The 16,012-nt window shown below is 33.2% G+C and overlaps 2 protein-coding genes and 1 long non-coding RNA gene across 4 annotated transcripts; 1 reads left to right on the forward strand and 2 right to left on the reverse strand.

Moving 5' to 3' along the window:
- Positions 1–754: 754 nt before the first annotated feature.
- LOC130654564 (uncharacterized) lies at positions 755–3,281 on the reverse strand. Its single transcript, XR_008984451.1, has 2 exons — positions 2,605–3,281; positions 755–2,220 (listed from the first exon to the last, which is right to left on the reverse strand). It is a non-coding gene; the product is annotated as an uncharacterized LOC130654564 (long non-coding RNA).
- On the forward strand, positions 927–2,706 carry LOC130654558 (uncharacterized). Its single transcript, XM_057457170.1, has 4 exons — positions 927–1,060; positions 1,176–1,491; positions 1,665–1,854; positions 1,936–2,706. The coding sequence occupies exons 1-4, from the start codon at positions 933–935 to the stop codon at positions 2,256–2,258; spliced, it is 957 nt and encodes a 318-aa protein (XP_057313153.1). The 5' UTR covers positions 927–932; the 3' UTR covers positions 2,259–2,706.
- A 3,115-nt stretch (positions 3,282–6,396) lies between the features above and the next one.
- On the reverse strand, positions 6,397–15,976 carry LOC130654562 (40S ribosomal protein S3-like). Of its 2 annotated transcripts, XM_057457173.1 has the most exons (7): positions 15,867–15,976; positions 15,352–15,576; positions 9,893–9,987; positions 7,016–7,203; positions 6,743–6,923; positions 6,536–6,591; positions 6,397–6,444 (listed from the first exon to the last, which is right to left on the reverse strand). In XM_057457173.1, exons 1-6 carry the CDS (start codon positions 15,894–15,896, stop codon positions 6,561–6,563), a joined length of 750 nt encoding a protein of 249 aa, XP_057313156.1. In that variant the 5' UTR covers positions 15,897–15,976; the 3' UTR covers positions 6,397–6,444; positions 6,536–6,560. The 2 variants fall into 2 exon arrangements, with proteins under 2 accessions (XP_057313156.1, XP_057313157.1); XM_057457174.1 differs by lacking the exon at positions 6,536–6,591.
- Between the last annotated feature and the right edge of the window lie 36 nt (positions 15,977–16,012).

Below are 16,012 nucleotides of genomic sequence, written 5' to 3' on the forward strand. Positions count from 1 at the left end.
ATAAGCAGCTTGTTGTAGATCCCAAGCCTTGGGTATACCTTTACAATGTTGTAGGTCATATATTAAACCGGTTAACAGAACTGAGTAAAAATAATCAATTAGTTCATCACTCATTTATACCGGATGATGAAATACATGTTAAAATTGGTGGTGACCATGGTGATAACAGTTTCAAAATGAGCTATCAAGTGGCAAATATTAGAAACCCTAATCGCAAAGAAAATACGACCATCTTCAGCATATTTGAGGCAAAGGATTCCGTGACAAATTTAAGAATCTGCTTAGAAAGATTTAAACCACAAATTAGGATTCTACAAAAACAGAAGTGGAATAATTTGAAGATCCGTCTCTTTATGTATGGAGATTACGAGTATTTATGTGCTATGTATGGAATTAGTGGGGCAAATGGTAATGACATGTTTTATTAAATTAAAATAAATATCAAATTTCACATTAAGGAAAAACAAAAATAGCTTCAAAAGTTCCTTCTTTGGGCACATATCACTTCAGATTCCTTAAAAAAATTATGTGTATATTATATATCAATAATACAATGTGTCTTATATAAAATAAAATCTATCTATAAAATTACCTTAGTGTTTTAAATTTTACAGGCCGTCACTGTTGTCTCTGGTGCAGCATAAAGACTGACCAACTTTGCATCCCAAAATTTATTCGTGGATCTTTTCCAAAACGTAGCTTGGACAGTTTGAACACAAACCTGCAGCGATTTCGTGACAATGGATCGTTAGTGAAAAACGCCAAACACTATCAAAATGTGATACATGATTGCTTCTTTAACATCCCCCTAGAACAAGTAAGTATAATGTACTTCGTGCAATGTTATGAAAATTCAGCAAACCTATTTTTTATTACTTTTTATATAGGTGGCTATACCAGGGCTCCACCTAACACTTGGGATATATTTAAAAATGTTCAACAACTTGGAAAGCTACTGTCAAGAAGTTGATTTAAGAATTGCCACAATTCATGCTCAAACTACTGATGGTGAAATTAATATTAAATTTGCAGAGTTTATGGCAAATATGAGAATTTTAATGTATGTACACCTTACTAGATTTTTATTATTATTACTACTTCCAATCATATCTTGGGCTGCATTTCTTTATAACATATCTATATATATATATGTATATATATATGTATATATTTAGCAATTTACAAAATGAGTCAAAAGAATTGGAGGACGAGTATGATAACCAGCAGGAACATATGAACTGGATGGTTATATCTAAACAAATTACCAAGGATGAGTTTGAAAAAAACTACAAACCAGAGTTGGATAACTTAGAATTTGAACTGAAGGAGAAACATAGAAGCATAAAAGCATTCAAAGAAAAGTACCAATTGGAAATTGGATCTGGTCCTTGCGTATCATCCCTAGACGATACACTGCAGGAGCTTGGTGTTGAGAGGCAGGCGTACCACGGAAAAAGCTTTATTGGCAACCATTGTCATAAAATGCTCAAGGTTAGATTTATTTTTGCAATTTATAAAAATTTTCGTTTACTTTATCTTGTTTCAATACAATGCTATACAATTTGTATTGAAACAAGATAAAGTAAACGAAAAATATGAAATTGTATTATGCATAAGTATAATTTCACAAATTGGTTTACAACAAACAGTAGACAATATTATAGGATGGCAACATAAAGTATTTATGTGATCGTATTCCTGAAATTGTACAGAATCAATGTGATGATCAAGTTTTATATCTGGAGTGTCAAGAAACATGCAAGAAGTTTGAACAACTGTTCAAGCTGTATGGTTCGTGTCACTCAATATTCAATTCTTCATGTATTATGACCCAAGAAATGTTATCAAATTTAGGTAAAATATGCAAGTTTGATTTTTATGAAATGCTTAAAAGTAGAAAAGTCAATTTATAAAATTTGTTTAACCAACTTTTAGAGACATCTATCAATCAGTTCATGTGTTATTTAAGAGTTAATTGGCCTTCAATATACATCAGTCCAAAGCTGCACATACTAGAAGACCATGTATTGGATTTTGTAAACAAGTGGAGAACGGGCTTAGGTTTTTATGGTGAACAAGGTGGAGAATCTATTCACCACGATTTGCATCGTATGAGAATAAATTATTCAAACATCAAAAACCCAGTTGACAGGCTCAAATACATTATGAAACAGCACCTTTTGACAACAAATCCAGAAGCTCAAGACTTGAAGCCAGCAGCTAAAAAGCGTAAATTTACAAAAGGCGAGGAAGAGTAGTGACAGAATTTTCTACTAGCTGTTAAGTGGATGTGACTGTATTTTGTCGCCTACCTAGCATGTATATATATAAATATTTTATGTTAACCAACCTTGTGTTAACCAGTTTCTAGCAAATTTATAACACAGTAATGCCACATTGGCTTAGTTAAACGATATTGAAGCTTTCATACGTATTTGATAGTTATCGTGAAACTGTGAAAAATATGCCTACTTCAAAAGTCATTTTCTGATTAAAAAAAACTGAAAGCACTTCAAAGTTGTATTTTTCTCTTAGGGCCATGTGTCCTTGATGTAAAATAACTTTTCTACAGCCCTAGAAAACTCTGAATAACAAGTTAATTACCTTGACGTTAGCAACGTAACGCAAATAAGCAAAAATCTTGATTTTTTCTTTCATCTACTTGAGTAGTCTTGTTCCTCGTACCTAGCTCCACTACAACAAAAATGTTTCGCTGAGCCCTCTTCGTTGACTTATCACATGTTCGTTTACGGCTAAATTAGATCTATTGGAATATTAGATGGGAGGATAACAATAGATTTAAACTTGCTCTTGGTTTGTTTTGACTACGTAGTTTGATGCCGGCCGCCATTATTCCTCCACGGATGTCGTTAAAAACCCGCGCATGCGCTAACTCTTAGATTCCGCTTCGAACCACCCGTGAGGTAGCGACACCTTTTATTACTGTCTTGAAAACTTGCTCCGCAAAATAAAATTGGTAAGTGATATTTTTAGCTGGACATGGTACAACAGGCTGTTTCCCTTGTTTTTATTTAAATCGTAGTTGCAATAAAGTTTTTTTTAAAAAAATGCAGTTAGTAGCTAGCGACACCTTTTATTATTGTCATGAAAACTTACTCTGCAAAATAATACTTGTAAGTGACTTTTTTAGCTGGACATATGGCTTCCATCAACAGAAAAATGAAGATAGCGATGCTGTTTATGCTTGAAACAACTTTGTTATCACTATTAGTTATTTCTTATTTTTTTTTAAAATTACAATCATTTCAGACCAATTTAAATATTATTCATTTAAATATATTATGGGGCTCCCACACACTTGAAACAGGATAAAAAGTTAATTTTAGGTCATTCTCAATTATAATTTTAGTGAAACCTGGTGTTTTCAGCATGTTTCATGGTTTTGTTGTCTTTTTATTACAAATACGCTATAATACAAAAACAAATATATCCATTGATTTGCATTAATAGTGATAATTATTTGCTCTTCTAAAGCTTACATAAACTTTTTCCATCCTTAGCCACCGGGTTTTTTTGTTTACATGGACAAATATCCATCCCGTTTGGCCGGGATCCCGGGTCACTTGCGCGGGATCTCGGTTAACCGAGTTTCCCGTTGTAGCCGGGGCGAGATGAATATGCACCATATAAACACGATTTAAATTTTCAGCGTTTTTCCGCGAATATCCGAGATCTCAGTCATGCGGGATATCTAGGTGGACCGAGTTTCCCGGTCTTATATAAAAAGGCCCTAAGCGCTCAGTCCAATGTTAATGATGGCTGTTTCCTGTGTTTCTGTTTAACTAAAGTTACAATAAAGTTTTTTTCAAAAAAGGGTATTATACCTACTTTATTTGGAGAAATCTCCGCGAGAGAAACTTTCGCGAGTCCAAGAACTAGCGAAATTTTAAGGATAAATTTCTGCGAATGAACAAATTAAGAAATTTTCGCGAGATAAACTTTTGAGAAATCTGAAATTGAACAGTTTTGGCGAGATAAACTTTCGCGATTCGTGATTATGAACTTATTTTTAATGTATAAAAAGTGGCCTATATTTCTTATGATAGAAAAGTGTTTAACGATGTAATTTTCTTTCTAATGGTATGTAAAAACTTCTATTTATAGATTAAGTTCATCGTCAAAATCACAAAACAGATCAAACACATTTTAGGCTCTGTTCCGGCTCCCGCGCATCGTCGTCGCCATCGTCTTTTTCGTCAGTAACTCGGTTATAAGCCATAAAAACATTTGAAACATCATTCGCGAAAGTTTCTCTCGCGCTCCGAATAAAGTAATCAACACAGCCATCATCAGCATTTCCAAAAATGTTGACAGAGTAAACTGCAAACATTAAATTGTGAAAAATGAACCATCACTAAAACTAATGTATATTTATATAATTTATTCTAGTTTTATTTTGGTTATTTATTAGTATTTACTTCACATTATTTTTCTGGGAAACTCGACTTCTATGGTTTTCATTGTCAATTTTACAAAATTTTTAGAACTTTCCAGGTAGATCTCCAGTTTTAATACTTTTTTAGAGCTATATGTACCCCTGTATATTTTTATTCATTCAGATGTAATTAAAATTTAAAGTATATATAAATTGCGTTATTTTTCGCCCTTATTTATTAATAATTTTAGGCCAGGTTACTTTAACCCCTGTTTTTTTATATAAGAACAATGTTACAAAAACATGAACCTCAGACTCAAATCATTGTTTTTACAACTAAAACTACTCAGAAATGGAATAGTCAAAAAGCCTCAAAAAGCGGTTAAGTCACTTAGTTTTGCGCATCATTCAACCATTTATGCTGTTTTTAACTTAGAAATCTCACTAGCTTTAAGACATACTATACTAAAACGCTCCACGTAAATGTGTGGCACAGTTTACACTTATTAATCGCTCTTCTGGGAAATCAATGCCTGGTAACAGTTACTTGTGGCTTAACCCGGCTAGTCTAAATATTATCACCACGGAATCGCACTTTGGATTTAGTCTCTTTTGTTATTCTAAGCCGAGGAACGTAGTCACAACCTTTTTGTTTTTTTCGCATACTTCTATTTCTTTTTTAAAACTTGTAGAATCCAGCTTTATGGTCAAATCTTAGATATCTTAAACTTCATAACGTTTTAGTCATGTTGCAGGTACAATAAAACCTTCCGAAATATCACTACACCACAAGCAATAATATTTAATAAATTGATATGCCTACTGGCGACCTTGAAGGTATAGGGAACAAAATTACACACGAACAAGAATCTGGAATCTTTTAGCCTGCAAGGGCTTTTAATTTTCATTTAACCTGCTAACTTGTTACTACTAAGCAGTGTTACTAAATTTTACTTTTGTCAGACATCTAATAGACTTTTAGAAACTCGATATTTTCTCCTTTGTTCCTGGATTTCTATAGCCACCCATCTTGCCCCAACTGTTGGGGTAAGATGAGTCAGCACACTATTGCAATGTATCGAATAAAGTGGCAGCCATGTTGCTTTTTTCTGTATTTATTTTTTTGGTTTGTTTTAAGGTTTTGTATCATTGTTTAATCCTGTAATAATTAAATTTCTGCGCCCGAAGGCGTAGGAAATTCTTTAAAACCGTCGTTTTTTTCTTTCGGAGCATTTTTTGAGAAAAAATCGACCCTGGGATTTCACGTTGGTCCGTCACAGATGTACACTTCGTACCCAAGCTCCTTAACTACTGGGAAGTCTAGTATTGACGCTTCTGGCCAAAATTGGTATTTGTTTTCGACAAAATTTGGCACAGTTAACAAAAAAAGTATGCTGAACATAATGGTGACATCAAAATTTTGATTTTTGTCAACTAATGCCGTTTAAGACGATAAACGTTTCAATCGCAAGACTTTCAACCACGAATGATAGGCTGTATTTTTTGTTAGCAATTTCTTTTAAAATGTGAGTTTATGACACGTTTCGCTTTGTTTGCGTTTGTTGTAAGATATAATGTCACTGGTGTGCTTTATCTTCAGAATTTCATGCACCAAACCCCTTAGAATGTTTGGCACAATAACACAACGAATTAGCAGGTTTTCATCAAATATTTTGGTAGCGCGCGGAAATTCTTAGAGCCCCCAGGGCTTCTTGTTTTTTTTCAAAAAAACATTGTCTTCTTAGTTTTTTTTACGTTTGTTCCCTTAAGTGACTCGTCTTCCCCGAGTTACGCTACTAGTCATGGTACAGCAAAAACGAAATTTAAGCTAGAAATGGCAATTGCGCTAAATAAAATATTACTCATTTGCAAAAATAATCTTGCAACATCACAGAAAATAACTCGCCGCGAAACCACAATAAAAATAACCCGTGTAAGATCTTTGCAAAAAATAAACTTGTACCAGGGAGTGGGTTCTAACGCCAAGATAAAAAGCTACATAAGTTGGTTGTATTTTTCGACAGATGGTAGTACATTTGTTGAGTTACCTAAAAAAGATAAAAGGATAGAACTCCTTGCCGTGTTTTTTATAAAAGTAGCAAAAATAACAGAACAATGAAAGTTATAAAGTGCACGCACAATGATAAACTTGACCAGTCGAGTCTTAAAATTTGAAGCCTGGAGGCTTTGCTTCTCTAAAGAATATGCTCATATAAAAGAACACAATTCTTCCTTTTTCGAAGGAGATAATTGGCACAAAAATTGAACATACAAACAAACAGAGAGAGTAGGACAGGACTTCTGTAAAGGGTACAAGGGTTTTTTGCGGTAAAAAAGGCCACTTACATAACAGGAGCTACTGGCGCAGCTTCTGCTTTGCTACCCTTCTGTTCAGAGGATGGCTGAGTTGGAATAATCTCATCTTTTGGCTCAACGATAGAAACATGATCAGGTAATGGTTTCTTTGGTCCTGTTTTACCAGTTGGATCCCACGGCAGCATAATTTTTACTTTAATTCCAAGAACACCTAATTGAACATAATGTATATTACTTGAATTTGCTCAGTAAGATAAAACACATTTCACTTTCCCGGATTTTGTCATTAGTTTAAGATCTAACCTTGTCGCAAGTAAACATGACGAACAGCCATATCAATATACTCTTGAATTGGGTACCCACTGTGAATCATAAATCCATCAGTAAATTTCATTGATTTAGCTCGTTGACCTCTAAGTTTTCCTGAAACAACAACTTCACAGCCTTTGGCACCACTTTCCATGATAAATCGAACGACGCCATAGCAAGCTCTTAAACAAATATAGTCGTTGTTAGTAACATAAATTTTATTTTTATAGTGCGCTCCAGTTAATCGTGGAGCGATATGTACATCTTCGTCACCAGGGTTTGTTTTTTTGACGGCTAATGATACCCTAGCATAGCTTTTCATAACCAATATACTGCTTACTATAATTGATGATTTGTGTCGCTGCTACAATTTTTTTCGGTCAGTAAAAGCAGCTAAATCGAGTCATCGTTCTTCACATGGCAAGGACGATGTATTTTGGTTATTTATGTTTTTTAACGCTTGCCTTTAGAAAGTTTTATTTTAAATCAAGTTTTATTTGTTCACCCTGAAACTACATTTTATAGTCATGAAATCTTTTAGGAAGCAATTATCAACAAAATGTAGTAACTGTAATTAGATAAAGCTGATTTTGTTGGGATATACTGATACATAAACTAGCTCAGTTTAACTGACTAGCTTTTATATTTTACAAGTCTAGTACCTCTTTGGGAAGAAGTAAAGTCTTGATTGTGGCACTACCTAATTATATATTCAATAAGGAAACAAAACCAAAGCTAGCTTAGATGGCAAAATAGCTAAGTTTTATCAAATGTTTTCAACGTCTTAATGCTAGTTGAATAATTTTTTATAAGCAACACAGTTGATAAGACAAGGTTTAAAATTGGACCGAATATAAGCATCTTGGTTATGCTACGATCTCTTCTCTTCCCTCTGTTAGCAATTTTTCCAGTTGCACTATGAAATAGTGCAACTGGAAAATTATCTAAAACAATACACATACTGCATTTAAACAGCAATGTGCTTTAGCATGATAAATCCACTACTGATGGACATGATCTGAAAGGTCAAGGTCTTGTTTACATTTCCCGAACTGTTTCTGCAAAATAATAGTATGTGCTCAAAACAACCACCTAACGTGACATTTTTGACGTGTGGCTGAATTTTGTACACAGGTACGTGTCTGCTAGCTAGCTATACAGACCAACAATTTTTTTAAACTTGTTGTTAAGTAGTCCCATCAGTTGTTTAAAGTTGGAAGATGCATTAAGCATTAAGCGTGTCTAAAACTACACTTTTGGAAGAGCACTTGTTTCTTTTTAAGTAGAAAAATGAATAAAAAATAAGCTTTATTTTTATTTCGTAATGGCTTATTACGCCTGCCTATGTACATGTTAGCAAGATAGCTAGCTAGCTAAATGTCATTTCTCATCCAGCTAAATTGTGAAGTCATGTTGTTTTACAAACCTTAAAAAAGAATCTTTATTGATTTCCGTCGCCGCTACGCAGGGCGGAATCTTTAAAACCGCCTGATAGAAGATATATATATATTTACATAGATTTTGATTGCTGTGCTGACATACTCCTTTTAATAGTCCTGAAATCACTTATTAGCTAGCTATCAAGCTAGCTAGCTACACAAAATAGTGTTTTAATTAGAGTACCTTTTTTTCTTAAAAAGCCAGCAACAAAAAATCTGTCCTGCTTTGCGTAATTTTTCTGTATGTGGACACCCAACTTCTGTTCTTATGGGAAAAAAAGGGGCTAAAAAGCTTTCAAACGACACTTTGTGGAGCTTCTATCAGATAAAAAGATATATATTGGCAAATAATTTTTTGCAGAAAAGTTGTCGAAACGTGACAAAAGTTTATTGTTGCTTGCATCGAACAGTCAGGGTCAACTGATAATTAGCCTGTAACGGAATATATAGTTAGCCTATGCAGGATAATTAGATTTGGGCAAAAAAGTAATAATTTTACTGTAGCAGTATTTGCTTGAAAAACTTTCTTGAATCAAATATTTTTCTAGATTTCTTAGAAAAGACTTGATTTTCAAAAATCTCCCGAAAAGGACCATTGATTTATCAAATCCAGCAAATTTATTGTGTGTTTACTCTTCTTTGTTTTAACTTGTTGAATTCAATTAGTCAATTTGAAATTTCAAAATTTAGATATGTTCAATTTTTTTTCAAACAAACAATGACCATCAGTTTCCTCAAAATGAAAAATTCTCCAAAAAAACTCTCCAAAAAAGGATAATAAATCATCAAATTTGTTGAATTCAATAAATTGATTTCGACAAAATAAATCCTGTATTGTCCACAGGTTTTAAAATCATGTATCGCCTGCTTAATATGTTACTTGTTTAACAAAGATATCAAAAGCCAGCTTGATTAAATTTATATACATATATTTATATAATATGTGCATCACATGGCATTGATTTATATCTTTTTAATAAATTCCCTTTTCATAGGCAGGCATGTAATAATCAATGCCATTCAAATCTACTCCACTTGAGTATATTTGAATGAAACTAAACAGTGTATAACCTTCACCTACAGTACAGCTATAGTAGCCTTTGTCCAATATTTTTGGAATATTCTCCTATAAGTATGTACCTACAAATTCAATATAAACCCACACCACTTTGTTTTCATTTTTCAATGGCTAGGGCCTGCGCAATTCTTACTCCAAAACATTTGTGTGTATATTTTACCCTGGTTGACCATATGGCTATTGCAGGTTTCTGTGGTATTCTGCAGTGCTTCTACCTGCAAATTGTCACACAAAAGGCAATAGCTATTAAATACCCACGTTAGAATAGCTTCTACATCCCTATATTTAAATTTTTAAAGTAAGTTTAAGAACCTTTTTTGTAGAATAGATTGCAGAAAAAAGCAAGTTACTTACTTTCTCACAGGAGCACCAGCCAGCAACTTGTATCGTAGAGACTCGCACTGTGCAATGGCACACAATCCACGGAATGATACTTTCTCAGCATACAGCTAATCATAAATACAACTTGATGTAAATAAAAGACGAATAGTTTGTTGCTTCATTGTAACAGTTTTATAAAATCCTAGTGAAACTTTAAGTGCAAGTCTTTCTACAACTAAGTAATATGAAAACGGTAACAGCCTGTATAAAATTACTGGTATTATTGTTCAACTTTAATACTTAATAAACACTTTTTAACAAGTCCAAGGTTCAGGATTTCTCGATCTAACAATCAGTTTTTGATAATTTTTTTTGTTCCAGTGTGTAATTGATGAGGAACAAACCTTGACAAGTGTAAGTGACTTTAACCATGAATACTTTTGCTTGTATATGCATATTTTATACCAAAGGGAAAATAATTCATGCCAAAAGTGTTTTTTTTTTTTGTTTGTTGTTTTTATAAATCTGTTTTTATGAAGCTTTTTATGCAACATGAAAATCTTATTTAACATGTTGAAACTTTATTATAGAGTGACCAGATTGATTAAAATTTTTGTGAAAAAGTTTTATTATTTTAAAGTAATCTCATTTGTTCAAAACTCTGCTCAAACAAACTAATTTGTTTAAAAAATAATTGATATGAATTTACACATGATTAATTTGAGTAACTAAAGCAACTTTTTTTTCTGTATAAAAACTTCTGCATTGTTTTTTATTTTGTTTTTTAGATCAAACTTTGGTGATGCAAGATTAATGCTGATGAAACTTGTGAAAGTGTAAATGGAAAAATGAATTAAATTGCCACTTGACACAAGTTTTACCATAATTTAGACTATTTATTGTTGTTTCTTTGTTTTAATTTAAGAAATTTTTCTCCATCCAAAGAAAGAATTCAAATTAAATTAGAATGATTGTAGCAAGTGATAAGGAATGTTTGCATGTTCTTGCCTTGATTCGAAATTTCATGATATTTTCACCTGATTTGACAATTTCATAAGCAAGTGTTTTTGTTGTTTTATAACGACTATGACAACTATGTAACCTTCATATAGCCGTGTTTTTGTCATTTTAAGACAAATAATGGAAATTTTGTAGAGCCGAGTTTTCAGAACTTCAGAGCTGCTGCATCATGTCGAACTAAGGCGACTCTAACTTAATTTGTTGTTCTACGGCCTAAGTCGATAGTAGCTTACAGTCAGTGGGCAAAAAAAGAACAACATTTTTTCTGTGTATTTTTGCATAACGCACGCAGTTTATATTTTTTAGTTGCGAAGGAAAAATAATAATAATTTGTCTCATAAAAAAATATGTAACTAGTTCTCAAGGTGAAAAGATAAAAATACTTGCATGCTCAAAAACTTGTTTTTAAAAGTTATGCAGCAAGAATTTTTTTGTGTTGTTTTGAAAGTTATACAGTAAGAATTATTCTTGTGCTGTTTTGAAAGTTGTACAGAATATACTTATATTGTTTTGAAAGTTAAACAGCAAGTTATTTTTCTCCAACTTAAAATAAAAAAAGTATGTGTAAGAAACAAAAAAATTAAAACAAACAATCTTGTGTTCTTTTAAGGTACTGTGCGATTAAAAATCAACTAAAATGTTGACAAAAAATTCTTATTTGTAACTAATTTCTTTAAAAGAATTGTAATTATTTGTTTTCTTTCCTTACACCAACTGAACAACATCTCATTCTTGTTTACAAAAAAAGCATGCGGCCTCTCGCTTTAATTGTTTATATGGATGGTGAATGATAGGCACAATGCGAGGCTGAAATATGTCGCATGTGACGTATTTACCTGGAGCGCGCTGAAGTGACAAAATAAATAAAACGTGGGCCAGGGCTGACATTTTATTAAATATTTAAAATTTTTGGTAATTTTACCCCCTGAATTGTGAAAGACTGCTTTTTATGAATTATTCATATGGAATTAAAAAATCAAAGGCGAGAGATGTGTCTAGACCTTAAGGTAAACACACACTGTGCTAATTCTGTACAAACCTAAGTAAGAAGCATTCGCTAATAAAACTTGATGTTTAATATGACTTTAGCCTCAGGGATGCATAGTTGTTTCAGCTACTCTAAAGCCAAACAATCAATAATTAAAAATTAGTTTCCTCTTTACCAGATGTCCCGCCACAGAGAGATTAGACTCAGATCGCACATTAAGTAAGGTTGAGAGGCAGAATAATGTTGTGGTGCAATGTTATAGAATTGCATTAACAACAGTTGAAAAAAAACAAGATAAATTTTTTTTTGCTGCTCAAGGATCAAAAAATAAATCTTCCGTATAAGGAAAAACCAAAAGTCAGAGAAATATCTGAATGGAGGAAAGAAAAGGATGTTAAGGAGGTTAGTGGGGGCTGGTAACTAGGTGGTCGTTCGAAACTCTGTCATGGAATGCCACTAAAGATGTTCACAGCGTACTCTTCAATAAAACCACCGCTCGGAAATCTTTGTGTTCCGTAATACATTTTTTATCCGAAAAATATTACAATATTACTCAATCACACTGGCATCTAAGAATTACTCATGTAGGAGTAGAAAATTTTATATCATGTAACTGAAAATATTTAATAGAGTGAGTCTGTCTCGTGACAGTGAAAACATTCCACTTCAGAGGGCATCCTCTCACATTTATCACACAGGCATCAAAGACCTCTGTCGACATTTAGGCGAGTAGGAGCAACAGTGTCTCCAATGTTATGTTTGCTATGTCTTGAAAAGTCAGAACTAGCTCATCATTCGCTGTTCTTTCTGGCTCGAATTGAAATCCTAGAACCCACAAATTATTTTCATTCATTGCTATCTTTATGAAGAACTTTTTTAAACAAAGGAAAAAAATTATAAATAGACATTTAGTCGTTCGATGCGCAAGTCAAGAGGAGGGGGGTCGCCTAATAAGAAGCCAGGTAACTACGTCACAAGCAAAAATGTGCTGAATAATGAATTAAACCAGTCCTTTTTCCGTGTTCGAAAGTTCGTGAAGATGGTAGGCGAGTGCAGCAAGATCAAAACAAACAAACAATGGTGCTAAGTATTGGATAAATCTTTGTTGTCCAAGAGTCCAAATTTCGTTATTTTTGATACTTAAAACCTAAGAAAAGATAGTTTTTTAATCAGACAGTACAGGTTTCTTATGCAGTTTTATAGGAAAATCTAAATTTAAGTGCAAATTCTTTTTCGGACTATGGTTGTTTATTTGAGAATATTTAGAGTCTTTCACAGCTTTAAAATCTTTTTTTTTTTAAATTCATAACGGAGGAGGGTGTTACGACAAGCGTTTTTATCTTGTCTTTATTATTTTTTCTAAATGGTATTGACTAAAGTCTTGCTGTATTACAGTTTAGCTAGCGTTATTTTAAACATGTATTAATCATAACGAAGGAGGGTGTTACAACAATAATCTGTCTTGTTTTTCACTTGTATTATAACTATTTTAGCGATACATAAAAATTTAATCTTCTGTTTAACCACAAACTATTTTTGTGATTACAAAATTAGCGCATCACGCATCTTAGTTTTATTTTACAAATTACCATGAACAAAGAATCAACTTCCAGTGGACTTAACAATGATGGTCCAAAAGTAACGTTATTGATTCACCTTGTTTAGTATAATTGTAGATTGACATTCAACCAACAAAAAATAACATTATTGATTATCTTCTATGCTTATTGTATTTTCATGAGATGGGATGGGAAAATGTTTTTTTTTCTTCTTCTTAGGGGGTTAAACTATATATAATATAATATAATAATATATGTTTCTTATTATTTGTACTGTCAGAAAATATAGCGATTAGTTTGTTTTGATTAAGAACATAGCACTGTGATACGGCTTCTTTCTTTTACACATGTCCTAAATCGGGGATAATCTCCTAACTAGCCTATGGAAAATCTCCTAACTAAGCTACTAGAGTGGGTTAGCCCATATACAGCCATTGCCCAAATACGGCCAGGGAATATAAATTATGTATAACTTCATTTATTTATTACAATGCTATGTTAATCCCTTGTTTAAAACCCTTCAGAAACTTTTAGCTGCTTCTCGCAGACTGCGGACATTAAAAATGTCTGACAAAATATTATTTTGAAAATTCTTCGAACTCTCATGAAAAGTTGTGAATAGATAAAATTCAATCAACTGTTTGACTTACATACTTGGTGCTGTCCTTTAACCACCTCGTTAACAGTTCCTTATCCACACTAGAGGATTGCAAATAATAGACCAATGAAATTTCCATATTACAAAAAATATGGTGCCTTGATATGGCCACATACATTTTAAGTGGATTTTAATGCCTTAAACAATGCAGTTTCATTTTAATAATAAATATTGTAATAAACAACATGTCGTTGTTTTCTTTTACACTGTTCATTTTTCTTTAATTGTGATCAAACAACCAGATGGTTGGTCGAGTGATAAAAATGGACCCTGGGTGGGTAACAAACTGAGCTAACAGGGTTTAGGGGACTGGAAATGAATGTGAAGCATTTTGTGAGTGTTATCATTTGGTATATAAGAATGTTTAATTCCCTCTGTTGCAGAATATACTATGATGACCAGATTAGAGTGTCTATTAAGAAAAATAATTGGTGGCAGTTCGGGGTGAAGTGGCCATGAATGGGCGATTTTGGCTAAGTTGTTGTTTTCTCTGTTTACCCAGGGTCCATTTGTGCCGTACACATGACAAATGGCCATATTGGTGCACAACCGTACCTGTACTTATTAAGACCAGACAATAGTTGTTTATCATAGCCGCTAACAAGTTTCAAAGGTACATGTATGAGGGTGCCGATAAGCCGCATACGCCGTAAAAAATTCAAGTATTCCCCCGAAAAAACCCGCATAGACCCGAACAATGCCCGAAAGAAAAAAAAAACAGACACTAATATATGATTCAAAAAAACTATAAAAATTAAAATAAACTTACTATGTTGTAGCGAAGTTCTTAGAAGAACTGTTTTTGATGGTTTTTGAAGAAGTTTACTTTATAAATAACTTATATATAAACTTTATTAACTCCTTTCTCATCAAGCGCCTTCTTCCCAACCATCGTCCGCATGGTTTGTTACAAGGAACTGCATTTCGGGAATGTTCCGGGCGAGTTCGGGAAAGTGCGGGCGGTTTCGGGGGACAACCGCCAATTTTATTTGAAAAGTCGCCCGAGCTCGCCCGTATATATGCGGGCGTTTGCGGCTTATCGGCACCCTCTTGTACATGTACACACCTGCCGTATGGGTGAACCCACTCTATCCAAATTTGGCGTGATAGCCTAATTTGTGGTTATCCCTGACTGGTAGTGAAGGTCTTTTAGCCAATCAGCGCAGTATAAACCGGTTCAAAATAGGTATCAGTTAATAAATGCTAGATATAATATTTGAAAAAGGGGTTTTAAATCAAAAGTGCACAATTTTCTATATATACATACTTCAACACTGCCTTCAGGAAAGTTGAATCTCTTTTGTACAACAGATGTTAATTCACGTATTCTGCGTCCTTTTTCACCTAAGACATTTTGCGTTCTTGTAGCCAATATTATAATTTCAGTTCTTAATGGAGTAACTCGTACTTCAACACCACTATAACCATCTTCAGCAAGCTCTCTTTTTAAAAATTCATTTAACTCTGCTTTAAATACACCATCTGCAACAAACTATAAAATGAACTGATAGTATAACTAGCTAGAAAATTAAATAGAGTTTAGTATATGCTCAACCACAGATTATGCATTATAGTTGGCCACTCAGTGCATTCTAATGAACATATAAAACAAGTTATGTTTTCAAGCCAGATGACTTATCTGTTAATATCTTTTCTCGGGGTGAAGAAAAAACGTCGTAAGATCTATGTAAACTTTCCTCCAGGTATAAACTACCCATTTATGTGACTATTTTTTATTTCTAAAAAATCACACTTTGTATAAATTGCTATATTCTGTTATACCTTCCTTTTCTTGCTAATTTGAGATGCCATCTTGAATGGTCGAACTTCGAAAGGAAAGTATACTAAAACCGGACTTATTTATCCGGCACCGATATTCAACCCACTTGTTTTGATGTCATGTAAAATGTCCACGGAAATTTACGGTT

This window comes from Hydractinia symbiolongicarpus, chromosome 8 (assembly GCF_029227915.1).
Source record: "Hydractinia symbiolongicarpus strain clone_291-10 chromosome 8, HSymV2.1, whole genome shotgun sequence".
Classification (NCBI taxonomy): Eukaryota; Metazoa; Cnidaria; class Hydrozoa; order Anthoathecata; family Hydractiniidae; genus Hydractinia; species Hydractinia symbiolongicarpus.

Bases quoted from the DNA above. Each gene is read 5' to 3' on its own strand.
- LOC130654558 (XM_057457170.1), top strand. From the start codon at position 933: ATGTTCAACAACTTGGAAAGCTACTGTCAAGAAGTTGATTTAAGAATT. The intron at 1,061-1,175 runs GTATGTACACCT...GTATATATTTAG, and splicing joins GCAAATATGAGAATTTTAAT to CAATTTACAAAATGAGTCAA. The intron at 1,492-1,664 runs GTTAGATTTATT...ACAATATTATAG, and splicing joins ATTGTCATAAAATGCTCAAG to GATGGCAACATAAAGTATTT.
- LOC130654562 (XM_057457173.1), bottom strand. From the start codon at position 15,896: ATGGCATCTCAAATTAGCAAGAAAAGGAAG. The intron at 7,204-9,892 runs GTAAGTAACTTG...TATTTGTTTAAG, and splicing joins GCTGGTGCTCCTGTGAGAAA to AGCTTGCTATGGCGTCGTTC. The intron at 6,592-6,742 runs GTAAGTGGCCTT...CATATTCTTTAG, and splicing joins GCGCCAGTAGCTCCTGTTAT to AGAAGCAAAGCCTCCAGGCT.